This window comes from Pongo pygmaeus, chromosome 18, assembly GCF_028885625.2.
Source record: "Pongo pygmaeus isolate AG05252 chromosome 18, NHGRI_mPonPyg2-v2.0_pri, whole genome shotgun sequence".
In the NCBI taxonomy this organism is placed as follows: domain Eukaryota; kingdom Metazoa; phylum Chordata; class Mammalia; order Primates; family Hominidae; genus Pongo; species Pongo pygmaeus.
In genome coordinates, this window is record NC_072391.2 from 54,490,694 (window position 1) to 54,513,914 (window position 23,221).

General features: G+C 48.8%; 1 protein-coding gene across 3 annotated transcripts; it reads left to right on the forward strand.

Moving 5' to 3' along the window:
* Positions 1–2,558: 2,558 nt before the first annotated feature.
* CCL22 (C-C motif chemokine ligand 22) lies at positions 2,559–18,087 on the forward strand. 3 transcript variants are annotated; one of them, XM_063655174.1, is made up of 4 exons: positions 2,559–2,682; positions 10,272–10,374; positions 12,332–12,455; positions 15,397–18,087. In XM_063655174.1, exons 1-4 carry the CDS (start codon positions 2,650–2,652, stop codon positions 15,479–15,481), a joined length of 345 nt encoding a protein of 114 aa, XP_063511244.1. In that variant the 5' UTR covers positions 2,559–2,649; the 3' UTR covers positions 15,482–18,087. The 3 variants fall into 3 exon arrangements, with proteins under 3 accessions (XP_063511244.1, XP_063511245.1, XP_054310973.1); XM_063655175.1 differs by lacking the exon at positions 2,559–2,682 and adding an exon at positions 2,698–2,811 and having other exon boundaries at positions 15,397–18,080; XM_054454998.2 differs by lacking the exon at positions 2,559–2,682 and having other exon boundaries at positions 10,268–10,374; positions 15,397–18,086.
* The last annotated feature ends 5,134 nt before the right edge of the window (positions 18,088–23,221 follow it).

Consider the following 23,221-nt stretch of genomic DNA (forward strand, 5'->3'; position numbering starts at 1 on the left):
GCATGTACTTAAAATTATGGGATAGAGGAGACACAGAAGCGCACAAGGGCCCAAAGTAACTGAGCAACACACCTATCAATCAAAAGCCAAACACTGGCTAGAGATTAGGCAGCCTTGGGATGAGAAGAAAAAAACTCATGAAAAGACCCAAATTATACCAAGCTGATGCTGATCTCATCTGCAGAGGTCAGTCCGCTCCCCCATCCGAGAGTGGACACTGCACTTCTTACCCTGTTGCTGCTTTGCTTTGCTTTCCATGTGTGTCTCCTCCAGTTCTTTGTTCGGGACACCAAGAGCCCAGAGCGGCACAGCACCATCCAGTAACAAAACCAGCCTGGTAGGTTCTCCAAAAGTTAAACCTAGAGTTACCATATGACCCAGCAATTCCATTTCCACATATATGCCCCAAAGAATGGAAAACATGTTCACATAAAAACTTGCACACAATTGTTCATAGCAGCATGATTCACAAGAGCCAAAAAGTGGAAATAGCCCAAATGCCCATTAGCTGATGAATGGATAAACAAAATGTGGTCCATCCATACAGTGGAATATTATCCAGCAATGAAAAAGAATGAAGTGCTGATACATGCTACAATACAGATGAACTCTGAAAACGTTAAGTGAAAGAAATTAGACACAAAATGCCACGTATTATATATATGATTCCATGGGTATGAAATACCCACAAAAGATAAACCCATAGAGATAGAAAATAGATTCATGGTTGCCAGAAGTTAGGGATAGGGGAAAATGGGGAGTGACTGTTAATGATATGGGGTTTCTTTTTGTGGTGATGAAAATGTCGACTGGGTGCGGTGGCTCATGCCTGTAATTCCAGCACTTTGGTAGGCAGAGGCAGGAAGATTCCTTGAGCCCAGAAGTTCAAGACCAACCTGGGCAATGTGGTGAAACCCCATCTCTATTAAAAAAAAGTCTCGGGCTGGGAGCGATGGCTCACGCCTGTAATCCCAGAACTTTGGGAGGCTGAGGCTAGTGGATCACTTGAGCCCAGGAGTGGGAGACCAGCCTGGGCAACATGGTGAAACCCCATATCTGCTAAAAATACAACTGAGGTGGGAGAATCACCTGAGTCTGGGGAGATCGGAGCTGCAGTGAGCTGTGATTGTGACACTGCACTCCAGCCTGGGCGAGAGAGTAAGATACCACCTTAAAAAAAAAAAGAAATCAGTGGTTGAAGTGGTCCTCCCAACCCCATGCAGAGCCTCTCCTGGGGCACCCCCTGCGTCTGCTGAAAAGAGGAAGCTCTGAGACAGTTGTTCAAGGCAGGGGCTTTCTTTTTAAATTTCTGTGGATATATAAAAGCCCAGCCACCCTACTTCTAGGAATTTGCCCACCAGAAGCATTCCCCCTTGCAAGTACACTCAAGGAAGGTTATTTTGACGTTATTCTATAAATGAAAAAGACTGGAAAACCCCAAAATATCCATCAGTAGGGGACTGGCTATAGGCATTATGGTATATCCTTATCGTGGAAAACCACCCAGCCAATAGAAAGAACACGGTTTGGCTAGATGTTTTGATAGATGCATTTTACGTGAAAAAAGCAAGGTGCAAAACAATGTTTTTGTATATCTTATCTGCTGCTCTTCCTTCCTGCCTCCTTCTTCCCTCCTTTCTTTCTTCCTTCCTTCTCTCGCTCTTCTATCCTTCCCCCCTTCCCTCCTCCCTCCCTCCCTCTTTCTTCCTTTCCTCCCTCCCTTCCTTTCTTCCTCCCTTTTTACCCTCCTGTGTCCTTCCTTCCTTCCATCCCTTCCTCCCTCTCTTCCTCTTCACTTCCCATCTTCCTTCCTTTACATAGAAGCTTGCAATATGCATAGCCTATTTCTGAAGGACAAACAAGAAATCATTAAGCCTGTTTGCTTCTGAGGAAAGGAAATTAAACCTGGCATGGGGGTGAGGAGCATCTCCGAGGTGGGAAAACTGCTTTTCATTCTACCCCTTTTGTAATGCATGAATTTAAAATTTTATCTTTTTGCATAGGTCAGTCACGCACATGGAAAAATGTTCAAATCACACGAAAGGGTATTTGGTGGAAAGTCTTCCCCTCTGAACACCTGCCCCACCCACTACCCTGAGTCCTTGGAGGCAACTAATAGAGATGATTTGTGTATCTTTCCACGTATATACTATACACTTGTGCAAATACACATTTATATGTTATTGTGTATTTTTATTGTGCTAAAATATACGTAACATAAAATTTACCATCTTAACCATTTTAAGTGTACAGTTCTGTGATATTAAGTACATTCACATGGTTGTGTAACCATCACCACATTCCATTCCAGACCGCTTTCATCTTCCCAAAATGAAATTCCACCCTCATTAAACAATAACTCCCCATTCCCCACCTCCCAGACCCACCCTGGCAGCCACCATTCTCCTTTCTGTCTCTCTGTGAATTTGACTGCTCTGGGTACCTTATATTAGTGGAATCATACCCTATTGTCTTTTTGTGACTGTTTCTAGAATTTCTTTTCTTTTTAAAGCTGAATAATTTTCTTTTCTTTTTCTTTTCTTTTTTTTTTTTTTTTGAGACAGGGTCTCACTCCATCTCCCAGGCTGGAGTGCAGTGGCGCCATCTCAGCTCACTGCAGCCTCCACCTCCTGGGTTCAAGTGATTCTCATGCCTCAGCCTCCCGAGTGGCTGGGATTACAGGTATGCACCAACATGCCCAGCTTAGTTTTTTGTAGTTTTAGTAGAGACAGGGTTTCACCATGTTGGCCAGACTAGTCTCAAACTCTGGACCTCAAATGATCTGCCCACCTCGGCCTCCCAAAGTGCTGGGTAAGTCTGAATAATTTTCTATTGCATGTATGTACTGCATATATTTTATGTTTTAAATTGAGATTTCATAGTTGTATATATTTTGGGGGTGCATGTGATATTTTGATAACTGTATACAATACGTAATGATCAAATCAAGGTAATTAGGACATCCATCACCTCAAACATTTATCATTTCTTTATGTTGGGACCATTATAAATCTTTTCCAGGCCGGGCGCTGTGGTTCACACCTGTAATTCCAGCACTTTGGGAGGCCAAGACGGGCAGATCACAAGGTCAGGAGATTGAGACCATCCTGGCTAACACAATGAAACCCCATCTCTACTAATAATACCAAAAAAAAAAAAAAAATTAGCTGGGCATGGTGGCGGGTGCCTGTAGTCCCAGCTATTCAGGAGGCTGAGGCAGGAGAATGGCGTGAACCCAGGAGGTGGAGCTTGCAGTGAGCCAAGATCGTGCCACTGCACTTCAGCCTGGGCGACAGAGCGAGACTCCGCCTCAAAAAGAATATATATGTATATATATAAAAATCTTTTCCAGCTATTTTGAAATATATGATAAATTGATAAATTATTTTTAACTATAATCTCCCCACTATACTATCAAATACTAGAACTTACTCCTTCTATCCAACTGTCTTTTTTACTTCTTAACCAATTACCGTTTATCCCCCCCATACCTCCCCCTTGCCTCTGGTAACCCACCATTGTACTCTCTACCTCCATGGGATCAACTTTTTAGCTCCCACATATGTGGAAACATATGATATTTGTATTTCTGTGCCTGGCTTATTCCACTTTACATAAGGGCCTCCAGTTCCATCCATGTTGCTGCAAATGATGGGATTTCATTCTTTTTTACGGCTAAATAGTATTCCATTGTGTATATATACCACATTCTTGTAATCCATTCCTCCATTGGTGGACACTTAGGTTGATTCCATATCTTGGCTATTGTGAACAGTGCTGCAATAAACATGGGTGTATGGACATCTTTCGACATACAGATTTCCTTCCTTTTGGATAAATACCCTGCAGTGGGATTCCTGGATCATACCTATACCACATTTTCTGTATCCACTCATCAGTTGATGGACATTTGGGTTGTTTCTACCTTAATGTATTTTTAATAAACACATTAATTTAAACAAAAGAAGAAGGAAGGTTGAGGAAAAGAGGGTTAGATCTGGGAGCTTTCCACACATTGCAGCATGGACAGAAGGATAACACCAGCATAAAACACCTGACAGGAAGAGAGAAGACACCCCCATCAGCAACAGCTGCCCTCTGTGTCTCTGGTGATTCCCCACCTGCAGCCCCAAAAGGAACTCCCCTTTCCTTTCTTTGAAAGCTGGTTCCCTGTGTCCTTTTTGGCCATGGCATTGAATGCCATGCCTGCCTCTTCTCCAGCTCCCAGGAGGTCAAGGGCACTGGGGGTGCAAAGGTTGCTGGCCCCCAGGTGTGACTTACCTTCCTTGTAAGCCCAGGGAGAAGGGTGATGGGGAGGGTGGCTGCTGCAAAGGCTGAGCCAGCAGCAAGGACTTGGAGCCCTGCTGAGTCGCTGGGGACTCAGGGGCTCTCCAGGGGGGAGCCCCTGAGCCCACCCAAGGAGGGACCTTGGCCTTGGAGTGCCCCCTGTAAGAAAACCCCAGGTTCAGATGAAGAGCCACCAGGCCAATTCTCTGTCACTCACTTTCAGTCCTCCAACAGCCGCCCATAGGCCACAGGATGACTTCCACATTTAAAGAAGATTTCTTCTCCGCCACCCCAAGTTTTTATTATGACACATTTTATTCTTATTTTGTTTTTTCTTCCCCCCTAATACCTTCAGCTGCCTTTATATGACACATTTTAAATATTCAGGAAAGTCCTTAGAGTAGTTCAGTGATCACCAGTATATCCACTGCCAAGCTGCAACATTGTTGATGCTCAGTTTACCACATATACTTAGTCTCTCCTTTCTCTCTCTGGGAGATATGCACACACACACACACACACATATACACATTATACACACATATACACATACATCTATGTCTACACATGCACATATGCATATATATAAACACATGCATACTACATACACATCCATTATATACACACATATACAGACACATATTACATAAATATTCATATATATACACATAGATATGCACATACATCTACAGTTATACATACACATATATATACACATACTACATACACATCCATATATATACACACACATATATAGATATGTACATACATCTGTAGCTATACACACATATATGAACATATATTACATACATATTCATATATGTACACATATATAGATAGGCACATACGTCTATAGTTATGCATACACATATGTATACACACATATTGCATACATATACATATATGTCTACACACATTTTTTTTCCCATGAACTCTTTGAAAGTAAGGCGATCATGACCTTTATCCCTAAATACTTCAGCGTTTTATGACCTTTATCCCTAAATACTTCATCTTCTAGGAATGAGGACATTTTCCTACATTACAGCGAAGAAAATCAACAATAAAGCACTAATATCTACTATACTATCCAGCCCGTATTCACATTTTCACATGTCCCCACTGGTTCCCAAAAGATCTTTTTAGACCTGTTTTTTTCTTTTCCTTTTTTTTTTTTTTTTTTTTTTTTTGAGATGGAGTCTTTCACTGTCGCTCAGACTGGAGTGCAATGGTGCCATCTCGGCTCACTGCAACCTCCACCTGCTGAGTTCAAGCAATTACCCTACCTCAGCTTCCTGAGTAGCTGGGATTACAGGTGCGCACCACCATGCCAGGCTAATTTTTGTATTTTTAGTAGAGATGGCGTTTCACCATTTTGGCCAGGCTGGCCTTGAACTCCAGACCTCAGGTGATCCACCTGCCTCGGCCTCTCAAAGTGCTGGGATTACAGGCGTGAGCCACTGTGCCTGGCCCCCTGTTTTTTCTTTTTCTTTTCTAAGATAGGGTCTCACTCTGTCACCCAGGCTGGAGTGCAGTGGCGTGATCTTGGCTCACTGTAACCTCTGCCTCCTGGGCTCAAGTGATCCTCCTATCTCAGCTTCCCGAGTAGCTGGAACTACAGGTGCATGCCACTCCACTCGGTTAATTTTTTTGTATTTTTTGTAGAGAGGGGTTTTCACCATGTTGCCCAGACTGGTATTAAACTTCTGGCCTCAAGCGATCCTCAGACCCACAAAGTGCTGGGATTACAGGCAAGAGCCACTGTGCCCTGACTGTTTTTTCAAAACTAGGATTCAATCAAGGTCCGTGTATTGCATTTGGCTGTTATGTCTTTTAAGCCTCTTTTAACCTTAAATGTTCTATTCACTTTATTATTTTTTTAAAACAACATTAACTTTTAAAAAAAATTTTGGATACAGAGTCTCACTTTGTTGCCCAGGCTGGAGTGCAGTGGCCCGATCTCAGCTTACTGCAACCTCCTCTTCCCAGGTTCAAGTGATTCTCATTCCTCTGCCATCCAAGTAGCTGGGACTACAGGCACGCACCACCACACCCAGCTAAATTTTTGTATTTTTAGTAGAGATGGGGTTTCACCACATAGGCCAGGCTGGTCTCAAACTCCTGATCTCTAGTGATCTGCCTGCCAGGGCCTCCCAAAGTGCTCACAGGCTTTAGCCACCGCGCCAGACCAACATTAACTTTTTGATGATCTGAGGACAGTTATCCTGAAGAGCATCTGGAAGGTTCCACCTTCTGGGGTTGTCTGCTTCCTCACAGGGCCATTTATCTTTTTCCTTTAGCCCCTGTATTTATTGTCAACTGGTAATTAATACTAGGGACTTGATTTGATTGTAGGGGAGCACCTTTTAAAAAATGGTAAAACTATGAATCACATACATTTACCATTGTAACCATTTTTAAGTGTACAGTTCAGTGGAATTAAGTACATTCACATCGTTGTGCAACCATCACTACCATCCACCTCCAGAACTTTCATCTTGCAAAATGGAGACTGTGTCCCCATGAAACACTAACGCCCATTCCCCCACCTCCAGCCCCTGGCAACCACGATTTTGCCTTCTGTCTCTGTGAATGTGACTATTCCAGGTTCCCCAAAGCAGTGGAATCATACAATGTTTGTTCTTTTGTGACTGGTCCTGGGTCATGGCTTTTGAAAAGAGGTCCTCCGAGGTGATGCCGTGCACTTCAGATTGCATCCTAGCAGGAGCTCACAGGAACCCTGCGGTCCCTGCCTGCCAGCCTCTCCACTCGGCTGGGCTCTGCATCTCTACCCACTCTGTCTCTACCCACTCTGTCTCAGCTGTTCAGCCCTCTCACTCTGTCTGGGCCTTTGCATTCGCTGTGTCTCTCCCTCGTAGGCTCCTTCCTATCTTTTTTTTTTTTTTTTTTTTTGAGATGGAGTCTCGCTCTGCCACCCAGGCAGGGGTACAGTGGTGCGATCTCGGCTCACTGCAATCTCTGCCTGCCTCCGGGGTTCAAGCGATTCTCCTGCCTCAGCCTCCCAAGTAGCTGGGATTACAGGTGCATGCCACATGTATGGCTAATTTTTGTATTTTTAGTAGAGACGAGGTTTCACCATGTTGGCCAGGCTGGTCTTGAACTCCTGACCTCAAGTGAGCTGCCTGCCTCAGCCCCCCAAAGTGCTGGGATTACGAGCATGAGCCACCGTGCCTGGCCTCCTTTCTATCTTTGAATTTCAGCTGAAATGTCACCCCCTTCTAGAGTCCTTTCTTGACTGCCTATCCCAAAGCTGCTTCTTTGTTTCATTCGCTTCCCAGTGTTCCTCCCAGCCTGACATTACCTTGTTTGCCATGTTTGTCTGTTGTGGAAGACAAACTCCATGAGAGCAGGGGCCCCTGCTCTCCTGTTCAGGCTGCCTTCCCAGGCTCTGGCAGTGCACTTGGCACATAGTAGGTGCTTGTATGAGCTTCCTCTGGCTGCTGTAACAAACGACCATGAACTTGGGGGCTTAAAACATCACAAATTTATTATCCAATAGCCTGGGAGGTCAGAAGTCCTAAATCGTCTCAGTGGACTAAAATCAAGGTGTGGGGAGGGATAAGTTCTTTCTGGAGGCTCTAGAGGAGAATTTGTTTCCCTGCCTCTTCCAGCTTCTCCAGCCGGCCTGCATCCCTGGGTTCACAGTTCCACGTCACTGGGACCTCTGCTCTATCATCCATCATCTCTTCTGACTCTGACCCACTGCCTCCCTCTTGAAATAACTCTGTGATTGCCTTGGGCCTGTCTAGATAATCCAATAAATCTCCCTCTTTAAAGATCCTAGGTCAGGTATGGTGGCTCACACCCATAATCCTAGCACTTCAAGAGGCCGAGATAGGAGGATTGCTTGAGGCCAGGAGTTCAAGATCAGCCCTGGCAACATAGTGAGACCCCCATCTCTACAAGAAATGAAAATGAACAGGGCATGGTGGCACACACCTGTAGTCCCAGCTACTTGAGAGGCTGAGGCAGTAGGATCGCTTGAGCCCAGGAGGTCAAGGCTGCAGTGAGCTGTGATTGCACCACTGCACTCCAGCCTGTATGACAGAGTGAGATCCTGCCTCTAAAACAACAACAACAACAAAAATCCTAACCCTAAACAGTCACATCTGCAAAGTCCTTTTTACCATATAAGGTAACATATTCATAGATTTTGGGGATTAGAATGCGGACTTTTAGGGGGGCCATTATTCTGTTTACCACAGCGTTCAATAAATATTTGCTGAATGAAGGAATTGGATGAATGGATGGATCCCTTTATACATGGAGTCCCAAGTTCCGAGTTCCAGGCCTAGCGTAGCCTCTGTGTGGCTGTATGAACTGGGCAAGTCCTCTCTTTCTCTGAACCTCAGTTTCCTCCTTCATTCGATGTGTTCTTTTTTTTTTTTTTTTTTGAGATGGACTCTCATTCTCTCACCCAGGCTAGAGTGCAGTGGCGCAATCTTGGCTCACTGCAACCTCTGCCTCTCACCGGATTCAAGCGATTCTCCTGCCTCTCAGCCCCCCAAGTAGCTAGGATTACAGGTGCATGCCATCATGCCTGGCCAATTTTTGTATTTTTGGTAGAGATGGGGTTTCTCCATGTTGGCCAGGCTGGTCTTGAACTCCTGACCTCAGGCGATCCACCTGCCTGGGCCTTCCAAAGTGCTGAGATTACAGTCATGAATCACCGCACCCAGCCCATGTGTTCTGAGCACCCACCATGTGCCTAATCCTCAGAGGGCCCTGGGAATGTCAAGAAAAATGAAGGGAGACCCCAGCCTCCTAGAGCTTAGAGTCTGGTAGGGAGGGGCTTGAGAAAGAGAAAACCTGACCCAGTCTGCTCAGGGCCACATTCCAGGTGCCCTAGAAGGCTTTGAAGTCCTGAGAGGGTGTGCTTACCAAGGACGTGACATTTCAAACAGCTTTGACGCATAAGTAGGAGTTTATGTGGTAGAGATGTGGAAAGTGACATTAAAGGCCAGGGACAGGCCGCAGTCCCTTTTGAGGAAGTGTGAGGAGTGTGGTGTGATCCCTCAGGGGAGGGAGACCAGTGGGGAAAGGCCTGTCCAGAAACGGGGACTTGAAGGCCATAGACAGGAGCCGGGGACCTGCCCTTAGGTGAATGGGGAGCCACGGCAGGGTTCTGAAGCAGGAGAGAGAGTGTGTAACTCTGGACCGCTCACGTTGGCTGCTGCAGGATGGGGATGGCATTGAGGGGGCCAGCATCCCAGCCTGAGGTGGAGGTGGCCTGGACTGGGCAGGGACAGTGGGGTTGGAGAGAAGGAGCAGATCTGAGAGAGATTTAGGAAGCAGAATCAACGGGACACGGACATGGTGAGGGACTGAGACAGGAGTGGGGGAGGGAGAGCCCGGCAGCCACTGGGAAGGAAGATCAGGCAGGACAGAAGTGTGGGTAGATGCTTTCCATAAACCGTTGAGAAATCCATGACCTGGCCCAAATGTGGACTTCACGAGAAGCCCCAGAAGAGGCTGGCGATGGGTCAATGAGTCCATAGGCCTCTCCCACTGAAGAGAGATCAGTAATGCCGTCATTAAGGGTACAAGACAGGCCTCAATTCTGGGTGAGGGTTGGTCCACGTTCTCACTTGATTTACAACCAATGAAGTCAACAGAGCTGTGAAACCATCTCCCCCATTTCCAGATGGGGAAACTAAGTCCCAGAGACACCCAGACATGGCCAAGGCCACACAGCGCAGAGACCCTGGGGAGCACAAGCCTCTAAGAGGGGGATTTGACAAGTCTGTCTAAAACCAGAGGAGAGGACAGAGTTGAGGGGGGGTCCCCTCTGAGTGGTTCCCCGCCAAAGAGAATTTCTCCACTTTGGAGGAAGTGGGAGGTAGTTCTCCTTTTGAGATGTGAATGTCAAGTGACTCTGGGCACCCCGGTGACTAAGAGGTAAGTAAGTGAGGCTTGTGGGTGGAGCCAGCACCTTAAATAGCAGGTCTTCCTATGTCCCTTTGCAGACACCTGGGCTGAGACATACAGGACAGAGCATGGCTCGCCTACAGACCGCGCTCCTGGTTGTCCTCATCCTCCTTGCTGTGGCGCTTCAAGCAACTGAGGCAGGTGAGGCTGGGGAGCAGGAAGGCCCCCTACAGAGGCCAGGGTGGAAGGTGGGGTGACTTCCTCATGTCTTGGACAAGCACTGGACCGAGAGCAGAAGACCTCAGTCTGCTGTTGGCTCTTGCGGCCTTCGGCTAGTTGCAGCGCTTCTCTGGGCCTCAGTTTACAAGTCTGTTGAATGGGCAGTCTTGAAGGTTTGAAGTCTAGGATCTGTCTCAGCTGGGTTGGGGATTGCGGTGGGCATAGCCTCGGGATCTCCTGCCCCAGAAAACTCAAGCATAGGGCCCTAGGGGTGTGTGTGAGGAGCTTCTAAGGGTCAGGTCTGAGTGAGGGAAGGCAGGGCTGGGGCAAGGGGTTCTCCCTTGGAAAGCTGGTGTTGCCCTCCCACCATCCATTTTTTAAAATGTTTTTATTATTTTTATTTATTTTATTATATTATATTTTATTTTTTGAGACAGAGTTTCGCTCTTATTGCCCAGGCTGGAGTGCAGTGGGGCAATCTTGGCCCACTGCAACCTCCACCTCCCAGGTTCAAGCGATTCTCCTGCCTCAGCCTCCTGAGTAGCTGGGATTACAGTCATGCACCATTCATGCCTGGCTAATTTTTGTATTTTTAGTGGAGACAGGGTTTCACCATGTTGGCCAGGCTGGTCTCAAACTCCTGACCTCAGATGATCCTCCCACCTCGGCCTCCCAAAGTGCTGGGATTATAGGCATGAGCCACCGCGTCTAGCCTAAATTTAATTTTTATTTCATTATATTTATTTATTTTTTGAGATGGCGTCTCTGTTGCCCAGGGTGGAGTGCAGTGGTGCAATCTCGGCTCACTGCAACCTCCACCTCTGGAGTTAAAATGATTCTCCTGCCTCAGCCTCCTGAGTAGCTGGGATTACAGGCACCTGCCACCATGCCCGGCTAACTTTTGTATTTTTAGTAAAGATGGGGTTTCACCATGCTGACCGGGCTTGTCTCGAACTCCTGACCTCAAGTGAAACTCCCATCTTGGCCTCCCTAAGTGTTAGGATTACAGGCATGAGCCACTGCGCTGGGCTCACTATCCATTTTTGTCCAGAACCTGTCCTAAGCATGGATTCCTGACTCCTCTTCTCCACTCCACTCTATACTGGAGCTGTGTTGGGTGGAGGAGTGAGCACTGGAGTGGGGCTGGGCAGCTATAAACAAGAACTCCTCCCAGCTGCTGGGCTTTCTGAGCGCTTTTCATGCATTAAAGACCCTCTGAAGCTGATACTGTTATTACCCCTTTGGTCAGAGGAGGAAATTGGGCCTCAGAGGATTCAATAACTTGGTCAGAGTGGCCCAGTGAGTCAGGGGAAAGCAGGACTCGAACTTGGGTCTACGTGACTGTCCTCTGTTGAGCCTTGGTCCTGACTCGCTGCATCTTGCTGTGTGACCCTGGGCAAGTGTCTCGCCCTCTCTGGACCGCAGCCTTCCCACTGCACACTGAAGGGGGTCAGAGCAGATATGAGCAGAAGCTGACTTCTCAAATGCCCATGTGCTGATGGATCACCAGGGAGCTTGTCAAAATGCACACTAGATTCAGCAGGTCTGGGGCTGGGAGCTGAGCATTTCTAACAAGCTCCCAGGTGACGTTGATGCCATGGACCATGGACCCCACCTTTAACAGCAAGGATCTAAGGCCCCTTGTGGCTCAGAGTCACCGAGTCCCATCTTGGGCTACAGCTGATGCTTAGTTGTTCTGAATCCCTGCTCCTAGAGCTGACTGTCCCAGAGTGTAGACATTGGACCCTAAGAGGCTTCTCAGAAGCTCCAAGGGTAGGGTCTTGGAGGGCTCAGAACCCTCTGGTCACCATCCTTCCACATGAGAATAGAAAAACTGCATCTCTTTCCTGGAGCCTGGAGAGGCCGAGATCTGGGGCTGGGGCCGAGGGTGACCTCTCTGGGCTCCAGCTTGTGAATTCACTGGGCACCCCTCCCCTAGGCCCCTACGGCGCCAACATGGAAGACAGCGTCTGCTGCCGTGATTACGTCCGTTACCGTCTGCCCCTGCGTGTGGTGAAACACTTCTACTGGACCTCAGACTCCTGCCCGAGGCCTGGCGTGGTGTGAGTAGGGAGCTGGGGCCACAGGGTCTTGGTGGGCCTGATGGGTACAGCCTGGGATGGCCCAGGTGCTGGTGGGTGGGACACACCCAGGGATGAGAGGGATGTGGCAGGGCTACCGGATGCCTGCCAGGATGGCTTGGCTGGAAGAGATGGCTCAGTTCAGGCTTGGGTGGACTACAAACAAAAATAATGTGATCATTTAGCAAATATCATCAGGCACTTACTAGGTGCCAGGCAACATGTCAGGTTCTGAGGATGCAGAGCTGAGTGAACAGGGTGCCACCAGAGTGTGGGCATGGCAGTAGGTAGTCAGTAGCTGTGGCATCTAGGGTATTTGGGTATAGCAGGTATAGGAGTATACCTAGTGCCACTGAGTCAGCAAAGATGCTCCCAGGTTCTGGGCAAAAATGGATGGTGAACCAGGAGTGGTGGCTCATGCCTGTAATCCCAGCACTTTGAGAGGCCGAGGCAGGCAGATCACTTGAGGTCACGAGTTCGAGATCAGCCTGGTCAACATGGTGAAACCCCATCTCTACTAAAAATACAAAATTAGCTGAGTGTGATGGTGCGTGCCTGTGGTCCCAGCTACTTGGGAGGCTGAGGCAGGAGAATCATTTGAACCTGGAAGGTGCAGGTTACAGTGAGCCGAGATCGCTCCACCTCACTCCAGCCTGGGCAACAGAGGGAGACTCTGTCTCAAAAAAAAAAAAAAAAAAAAATGCTCACACCAGAAGAATCTTGGATCCTCTCCAGGCTCCCAGAAGTCCGAGGCAGCCCATTTTGACCAGAAGAATAACATTAAGAGCTAAAATTTCCAAGGTGCCTCCTGAGTGCCAGGCTGTTCTGATCATTACCTGTGTTAACTGGTTTAATTCTCACAACAATCCTACGAGGAGGTTCAACGATTCCCATGGTAGAGATAGAGAAACAGGCTTAGCAAGGGACAGTGACCTGCTCAAGGCTGCCCAGGCTGGAGCCAGAACTCACTCCTGGTTCCTCATTCAGGGCTTTCTCCTGAGTTTCTTGTTCTCCTTTGCTTCTTTCTTTGGTTTCTTTGCCTCCTTTTCCCTGGCCTGGGGCCTGCACCTGCACCTGGCCGGATGACAGGTCCTGCCCTCTCTGCGGTAGCCTCTCTAGCTGCTTCTCCAACTGCTCAGAGCCTGCTGCCTACCAAATCTCACACCTGGGGAGGCTGGGTTTGGGGACTCATGACCCGCTTTGGGCCTCTATTATCTTCTCGTCTTCCTCCTCCTTACTGCTGACACCGTCTCTTAGAGGGATCTGCAGGTGAATAATAAAAATAGCTGAAGCAGGAAGCCCTCCCAGAGTTTTTGTCTCTTTAACTCTGAGCCTCAGTTTCCCCAACAGTATAATGAAGTAATAACCTACACTTATTTGACTTATTTGTATTTATCAAACACATAGAGAGTGCTTGCTAAGTGCTAGGCACTGTTGTAAGCACTTTATAAATATGAACTCATTTAATCCTTGAAATAATTCTATGCAGTAGGTGCCGTCATGACCCCCTTTTCACAGGTGAGGAAATGAGCACAAAGAGGTTAGGGGGCCTCTTGAGCGTTACAGGGCACAGTAATAGTAAGAGGAAGGTGAAGAGCTCAATGTCTAGCACATAATAGATGCTCAATTGCTGGGCATGGTAGTGCCTCTCAGCTACTTGGGAGGCTGAGGCAGGAGGATTGCCTGAGCCCTGGATTTTGAGGCCAGCCTGGAAACTTAGTGAGACTCTGTCTTTATTTATTTATTTATTTTTTAATAAAAAAGGCTGAGTGCAGTGGCTTACACCTGTAATCTCAGGACTTTGGGAGGCTGAGTTGGGAGGATCACTTGAGGCCAGGAGTTCAAGACAAGCCTCAATAGAGTGAGACCCTGTCTCTAAAATCAATCAATCAATCAATCAAATCATATGTGATCACTGGATTTTGAGCCAGAAGGGACCCTAGAAAGAATGTGTCTTGAGGCTCAGAGTAGTTAAGTGATATTATCAGACTCTTGGGGATTCTGGCTTGGCGCAGTGGCTCACTCCTGTAATCCCAGCCTTTGGGAGGCCGAGACAGGCAGATCACTTGAGGTCAGGAGTTCAAGAGCAGCCTGGCCAACATGGTGAAAACCCATCTCTACTAAAAATACAAAAATTAGCGGGGTGTTGTGGCGGGCACCTGTAATCCCGGCTACTTGGGAGCCTGAGGCAGGAGGATCGCCTGAACCCGGGAGTTGGAGGTTGCAGTGAGCCAAGATCGTGCCACTACACTCCAACCTGGGTGACAGAGACTCCATCTCAAAAAATAAAAACAAAACAAAAAAACAAAAACAAAACCCAACTCTTGGGGACTCTATTTCATGGCCTGATCTGGAACTCAAGGCTGGGATTAAAGAGCTGAGGGTCCTGGAAGTCCTTGCTGCCTCTTCCTTTTTTTTTTTTTTTTCCTTGACACAGGGTCTCATTCTGTTGCCTAGGCTGGAGTACAGTGGAGCAGAGATCTGGGCTCACTGCAGCCCTGACCTCCTGAGCTCAAGCAATCCTCCCACCTCAGCCTCCCAAGTAGCTGAGATCACAGGCACATGTCACCATGCCTGGCTGACTTGTACGCTTTTGTAGAGACAGGGTTTTGCCGTGTTGCCCAGGATGGCCTCAAACCCCTAGGCTCAAACAATCCTCCTGCCTCGGCCTCCCAAAGTGCTGGGATTACAGGCGTGAGCTCCTGGCCTCCTCTTCCTCTTGAGAAATATTCTTTTCACACCACAGGTGGCTTGTAAATTTTGAACCACTCTATTTAGCAGATAATGTCATGTGTAGTAGGTGACTCATAAATGCTGAGCCCTGCATAAAGTAGGTGGCTCATAAATGCTAAGCTCCCGAGGGTGTGGCATCCCTGCTGCGTGCTAATGTTGCTGCATTGTCTCTGGGGTCTCCTCCTTCCAGGTTGCTAACCTTCAGGGATAAGGAGATCTGTGCCGATCCCAGAGTGCCCTGGGTGAAGATGATTCTCAATAAGCTGGGCCAATGAAGAGCCTACTCTGATGACCGCGGCCTTGGCTCCTCCAGGAAGGCTCAGGAGCCCTGCCTCCCTGCCATTACAGCTGCTCCCCGCCGGAAGCCTGTGCCAACTCTCTGCATTCCCTGATCTCCATCCCTGTGGCTGTCACCCTTGGTCACCTCTGTGCTGTCACTCCCATCTCCCCCCGACCCCTCTAACCCATCCTCTGCCTCCCTCCCTGCAGCCAGAGGGTCCTGTTCCCATCAGCGAGTCCCCTGCTTAAACCCTTCCACGACTCCCCACTGCCCTAAGCTGAGGTCAAGCTCCCAAGCCTGGCATGCGGCCCTCTGGATCTGGGTTCCATCTCTGCCTCCAGCCTGCCCACTTCCCTTCATGCATGTTGGATTCTAGCTCCCTGTTCTCCAAACCCATACTACACATCCCACTTCTGGGTCTTTGCCTGGGATGTTGCTGACACCCAGAAAGTCCCACCACCTGCACATGTGTAGCCCCACCAGCCCTCCAAGGCATTGCTCGCTCAAGCAGCTGGTAATTCCATTTCATGTATTAGACGTCCCCTGGCCGTCTGTCCCCTCTTAATAACCCTAGTCACAGTCTCTGCAGATTCTTGGGATTTGGGGGTTGTCTCCCCCATCTCCCCACGAGTTGGACCAAGGTTTCTAGCTAAGTTACTCTAGTCTCCAAGCCTCTAGCATAGAGCACTGCAGACAGGCCCCAGCTCAGAATCAGAGCCCAGAAAGTGGTTGCAAACAAAATCAATAAAACGAATGTCCCTCCCCTCCCTGCCAAAAGGCAGTTCCACATCAATACAGCGACTCAAGGTCACTAGAAATGGGCCAGCTGGGTCAGTGTGAAGCCCCGAATCTGCCCAGATTCACCTTTCTTCCCCCACTCCCTTTTTTTTTTTTTTTTTTTGAGATGGAGTTTCGCTCTTGTCACACACGCTGGAGTGCAATGGTGTGGTCTTGGCTCATTGAAGCCTCTGCCTCCTGGGCTCAAGTGATTCTCTTGCCTCAGCCTCCCGAGTAGCTGGGATTACAGGTCCCCGCTACCACATCCGGCTAATTTTTGTATTTTTAGTAGAGACGAGGCTTCACCATGTTGGCCAGGCGGGTCTCAAACTCCTGTCCTCAGGTCACCCGCCCACCTCCGCCTCCCAAAGTGCTGGGATTATAGGCGTGAGCCACAGCGCCTGGCCTCTTTCCTCTCCCCACCCCCACCCTTTTTTTTTTTTTTATGACAGGGTCTCACTCTGTCGCCCAGGCTGGAGTGCAGTGGCGTGATCTCGGCTCACTACAACCTCGACCTCCTGGGTTCAAGCAATTCTCCCGCCCCAGCCTCCCAAGTAGCTGGGATTACAGGTGTGTGCCACTACGGCTGGCTAATTTTTATATTTTTAGTAGAGACAGGTTTCATCATATTGGCCAGGCTGGTCTTGAACTCCTGACCTCAAGTGATCCACCTTCCTTGGGCTCCCAAAGTGCTGAGATTACAGGCGTGAGCTACCACACCCAGCCTCCGCCTTTTTTTCCTAATAGGAGACTCCTGTACATTTCTTTCCTGTTTTACCTATGTGTCATGTCTGCTTACATTTCCTTCTCCCCTCAAGCTTTTTTTGGGTGGTCCTCCAACCTCCAATACCCAGGCCTGGCCTCTTCAGACTACCCCCCCTTCCACTTTCCCTGCCTCCTTCCTTAAATAGCTGACAATCAAATTCTTGCTATGGTGTGAATGACTACCCTTGACTTGGTATTATAAGCTGGAGTCATATATGTAATTGAAAACAGAGTAAATACTTAAGAGGCCAAATGGGTGAATAGAAGAATTTTAGGAACTGTGAGAGGGGGACAAGGTGGAGCTTTCCTGGCCCTGGGAGGAAGCTGGCTGTGGTAGCATAGCTCTCTCTCTCTCTCTCTCTCTCTGTGGCAGGAGGCAAAGAGTAGGGTGTAATTGAGTGAAGGAATCCTGGGTAGAGACAATTCTCAGGTGGTCAGGCCAGGCTAAAGACTGGGATTTGGGTCTATCTATGCCTTTCTGGCTGATTTTTGTAGAGACGGGGTTTTGCCATGTTACTCAGGCTGGCCTCAAACTCCTGGGCTCAAGTGATCCTCCTGGCCCAGCCTCCCAAAGTGCTGGGATTACAGGTGTGAGTCACTGCGCCAGGCTTCCTCTTCCTCTTGAGAAATATTCTTTTCATACAGCAAGTATGGGACAGCAGTGTCCCAGGTAAAGGACATAAATGTTACAAGTGTCTGGTCCTTTCTGTGGGAGCCTCGTGCCGCTCTGCAGTGTATTTGAAGCTGTGGAACTGGAGGAGGCCATTTCACTCCCTGAACCCAGCCTGACAAATCACAGTGAAAGTGTCCACCTTATAGGCTTGCTGTGGGGCTCAGGTTGAAAGTGTGGGGAGTGACACTGCCTAGGCATCCAGCTCAGTGTCATCCAGGGCCTGTGTCCCTCCCGAACCCAGGGTCAACTTGCCTGCCACAGGCACTAGAAGGACTAATCTGCCTACTGCCCATGAACAGGGCCCTCAAGCGTCCTGGGATCTCCTTCTCCCTCCTGTCCTGTCCTTGCCCCTCAGGACTTCTGGAAAATAAATCCTTTAAAATAGTGTCTGCTTTGGTTTCCTGGCATTTGCTGTCCCTGTGAGATGGGGCAGGGGGCACCATGATCCCCTCTATCCCCCTGGGGAAGCCTTCCCATTGAAATAGGTGGTGACTTGCCCAAGGTCACCCTGTGAGTGGTGGGAGTCAGGGCTGGACACAAGGGCCTGGGAGGTGGCTGCACAGGTGCTGATGGAGAAGCCCAGACATTTGTCCCAGAGTTCCCAGCCCACCTAGGGACCAGCTGTCAGGAGGATTTGATGAAACCATTAAAGCAGTCCCCACATTTCGAGCTTTCAGCAGCATAATCACTCAACCACTCAGCCTTCACCTTCCCCCTGCACGGGCAGACACTGGAGAAAGGGAGGGAGTATCAGTCAGGAAAGGCTACCTCCTGCAACAAACACCTCCAAATCTCAGTGGCTCAACTCAACAGAAGCTATTTCTTCTCACACGAAGTCTAATCAAGCATTCGCAGTCTTAGGCAACCTTCCACATGGTCACTTCAGGGACCGAGGCCCCTTCCTTCTGGTACAGCCGGCGTGGTCACGGGCAGAGGAAATGCTAAGCACACGTGGACAATCCTCCTTACTGGCCAGAAAAGATAAGGTGGGAGAGCTGGGTGGGGCTGGGCCCCAGGGTCCCTGGAGGTGGCAGCAGGGGTGGCCCCCTGGTCATGCCTGTCCCTTCTCCCACCTGGTCCTGCAGGAGTGCCCCGATCTCCCCATCCTCCTCTCCAGAGCTGTTTCTGTGCTACTTCTGGGGCTGGGGGAGTCCCTCATGGCCCTCAAGAACAGCACAGGCTCCCTGCTCTCTGGGGCACAGGGTCCTGGCCACCTGAGGGCTTGTGGAAGGTAGGGACAAGGACAACCCCATTCTCACCACCACCACCCCACCCCAGAGGAAACTTTTTGCTGTCCAGTGCTACCCATTTTTTTTTTCTCATCATTACTCTAGTTAGCCTTCAGTCCAAGACCTTCCCAGCTCTCTCCGGCTTGTGAATAGCATCCTCATTCTTCACTCCCGCTTCATAATTCTCCACAGTTTGGCCCTGCTGCAGCCTCCACTGGAGCCAATGGCATCGGACCCTTCCCCATCCCTGAATACGTCCTGTACCTTCCACCTTGGTGAGGCTTTCGCCTCTGCCTGGAATGGTCTGTCAAAATCCTGCCTAGGTGCATGCGGCAGGGTGCCAGCCCAGCATGCCACAGCTGACTTGCAGATCACAAGGGGACTAATTCTTCTACAATAAAGATGTCTAGCAATCACCCATCGATCCATCAATCCCATCTATCCAAGGAAAAGTGGAGCAACTCGTCCATGTGAAGTGTACAGTATTACTCATAATAGATCCTTGCCAAGAGGATGTAGCCTGGGTCTAATCAAGCCTTTAGATCTAACTCTCGGTTTACAGGAAATAAATAGGATAGAGAAACAAACTAGGTGACATCACAAGGAAATAACTAAATAACTATATTAAGAATGAGAACACCGTATAAGACAATGGACTTGACTTTGCTCTTTTTTTTTTTTTGAGACAGTCTCACTCTGCCACCCAGGCTGGATTGCAGTGGCATGATCTCGGCTCACTGCAACCTCCACCTCTGGGGTTCAAGCAATTCCCTAGCCTCAGCCTCCCAAGTAGCTGGGATTATAGGCGCATGCCACCATGCCCACCTCATTTTTGTATTTTTAGTAGAGACAGAATTTCACCATGTTGGCCAGGCTGGTCTCGAACTCCTGACCTCAAGTAATCTGCCTGCCTTGGCCTCCCAAAGTGCTGGGATTACAGGCATGAGCCACCACACCCGGCCGACTTGACTCTTAAGAAAGTTGAAGTCATTAAAAAATGTACAAGTGGTCTATGTAGACTGAAAAATACCCATACGCAGTGCATGAACCTAGATCGGATCCTCGTTCAAAAAATAAAAGAAAGGAGGGAATAAAGGAAAGAAAGAAGGAAGGGAGAGAGGGAGGTGCCAGGTGTGGTACCTCACGCCTATAATTCCAGCACTTTGGGAGGCCAAGGTGGGCAGATCGCTGGAGCCCAGGAGTTTGAGACCAGCCTGGGCAACATGTGAAAACTCCATCTCTACAAAAAAAAAAATACAGTAATTAGCCAGGCATGGTGGCGTGAGCCTGTGGTCCCAGCTACTCGGGAGGTTGAGCTGGGAGGATCGCTTGTGCCTGGGAGGTCGAGGCTGCAGTGAGCTGAGATTACACCATTGCACTCCCGCCTGGGTGACAGAGAGGGACCTTGTCTCAAAAAATAAATAAATGGCCGGGCGCGGTGGCTCACGCCTGTAATCCCAGCACTTTGGGATGCCAAGGTGAGCGGATCACAAGGTCAGGAGATAGAGACCATCCTGGCTAACACAGTGAAACCCCGTCTCTACTGAAAAAAAAAATACAAAAAAAAAAAAAATTAGCCGGGCGTGGCGGCGGGCGCCTGTAGTCCCAGCTATTTGGGAGGCTGAGGCAGGAGAATGGAGTGAACCCAGGAGGCGGAGCTTGCAGTGAGCCGAGACGGCGCCACTGCACTCCAACCTGGGCAACAGAGCGAGACTCCGTCTCAAAAAATAAAATAAAATAAAATAAAATAAAATAAAATATAAAATAAAATAAAATAATGAAATAAAAATAAAAAAGAAAGGGAGTGAGGGAGAGAAGAAAGGAGGCAGGAAGAAGGAAAGAGGGAGAGAGGAGAAACTACAAAATACATTTTCGGGACAATTGGAGAAATTTGGATATGAACTGGGTGTTAGATGACATACAGGAATTATTGTTAATTTTGTTAGATGGGATAATGATATTATATTTATGTAAGACAATAGCTTTATTCTAAGGAGATGCATGCTGGAATATTTAGGGGCAAAGTGTCAAGCATCTATAATTTACTTTGTAACGGTCTGGCTAAAAAATAAAAATAAAAAAGATAAAACAAATATAAAAAAATGCTAATCATTGGTGGTAGAGGTTTTGTTTGTTTGTTTGAGGCAGAGTTTCTCTCTTGTTGCCCAGGCTGGGGTGCAGTGGTGCAATCTCAGCTCACTGCAACCTCTGCCTCCCGAGTTCAAGCAATTCTCCTCTCCCAGCCTCCCAAATAGCTGAGATTACAGGCGCCCACCACCACACTCGGCTAATTTTTTGTATTTTTAGTAGAGACAGGGTTTCACCATGTTGGCCAGGCTGGTCTGTAACTCCTGAGCTCAGGTGATCCACCCACCTCGGCCTCCCAAAGTGCTGGGATTATAGGCGTGAGCCACTGCGCCCAGCCATTGGTGGAGATTTGAAAGTCTTTGTATGATTCTTTCTTTTGTATTGTTGAATATTTTCCAAAACAGAAATTTTAAAGAGACAAAGCAAAATTCTGCCCATCTTCAGATGGAAAGATCATCTCTCTCACCCACCTTTCTTGTTTCCCCAGCAAGCATGCAGTTCTCCCTTCCTCCCCAAGCCCACAGCCTCTAGCCCTCTGGTAGGGCTGGCAACTTCTCTCTGCTACTGAGCTACAGCTCCTGGGGGCAAGGACTTCAGCTCACTTGCCTTTGTGTCCCCCATCCCACCACACTGCCCGGCACACACCGGGCTCAATAACAGATACTAATGTCTCTGCATACCAGGCACTGTGAAAGTCCTTAGTTTTATTCACTGTCGTGGTGGCTTGATGAGGTGGCTGTTTGCATCCCATTTTACATATAGGGAAGCTGAAATGCAGAGAGAGGTTAAGTCACTTGCCCAAGGGAACACCCCTTATCCGTGGTGGAGTCCTGCTATGTATTTATTTATTTTTTTCAGGCAGGGTCCCACTCTGTGCCCAAGCTGGAGTGCAGTGGCATGATCACGGCTCAATGCAGCGTCAACCTCTCCGGGCTCACTTGATCCTTCTACTTTAGCCTCCTGAGCAGCTGGGACTGCAGGCACAGGCCACCACACTAATTTTCGTATATTTTTTGTAGGGAGGGGGTTTCGCCATGTTTGTAGAGAGGGGGTTTCGCCAGGCTGGTCTCAGATTCCTGGGCTCAAGCCATCCTCCTGCCTCGGCCTCCCAAAGTGCTGGGATTACAGGTGTGAGCCACCGCATCTGGCCTGGAGTCCTGTTTAGCCTCAGGTCTGGCTAGCCTGAAAGCCTGGTTATTATGTCCAAATTAAATCTAAGTTCAGTCCTTAACATCCTAATGAGATAGATGGGGGTGATCATTCCCATTTTATGGGGGTAGAAGCTGGACCTGGGGAGGGTAGAGGGTGCCCAAAGGGTCGAATGAGGAAAAGCAGAGCCGTGCTTTGCATTTTCGCTTCTATTTTATGCCAGGCTCTGACCCGTACCCTATGGACATAAACTCACTTAGTCTTCACATTGGTCCTCGCAGTGGGGGTGGAGGCAGGTGGTGGACCCTACTGGTCTTGAGCTCAGACCTCAGAGCCAGCTGGCTGGGACGAATCCAGGATCCCTCATTTCCTGACTGGTGAACTTAAGAAAATGTCCTTTTTTTTTTTTTTTTTTTTTGACAGAGTCTCACTCTGTCACCCAGGCTAGAGTGCAGTGGTGTGATCTTGGCCAGGTTCAACCTCTGCCTCCCAGGTTCAAGCGGGGGGGGGTTGAGGAGAGAGAGGTCCCTGGCCTTGGGATCTCTGGCCCCTCTGCCCAGCCCAACTGGCTCATAGCGTGGGATGCTGGCTCCACAACTGGTTTCCCTCAGACTGGCAGCCTGGAGACACCAGTACAGCTCAGTCCTAGACCAAGGCGGAGCTGCTGACTCTTCTGGAGTCTCAGAGATTGTTGCCACTGCCTTTAGGGAAGGCTGCCATGAAGACAGACTGTGTTTTGATGTGCTCCCAAGGCTGGCAAGCCTCTGCACCCTTTGGCGAGAGCCTGTTGGAGGGCCGGTGCTGGGAAGCCCTCTCCCCAGTGCACTAGCGCAGTGCTCTCTTTGGGCAGATAGAGAACTCAGGCCCCACAAGAGGCAAGGCTTATCCAAGGCATGGCTACAGAGTTGAGGAGCCAAGAGCCACAGAGTTATCGGGGATGGGTTGGCAGCCACCTTGTTCTTTGGGCTAACAGCGGCCAAAGCAGAGGTGGGAGTGGGTGCAAAGCAGGGAGCGGGAGACCGGGAGGTGGAGGCAGGGAGGCCAGGGCTCTCTC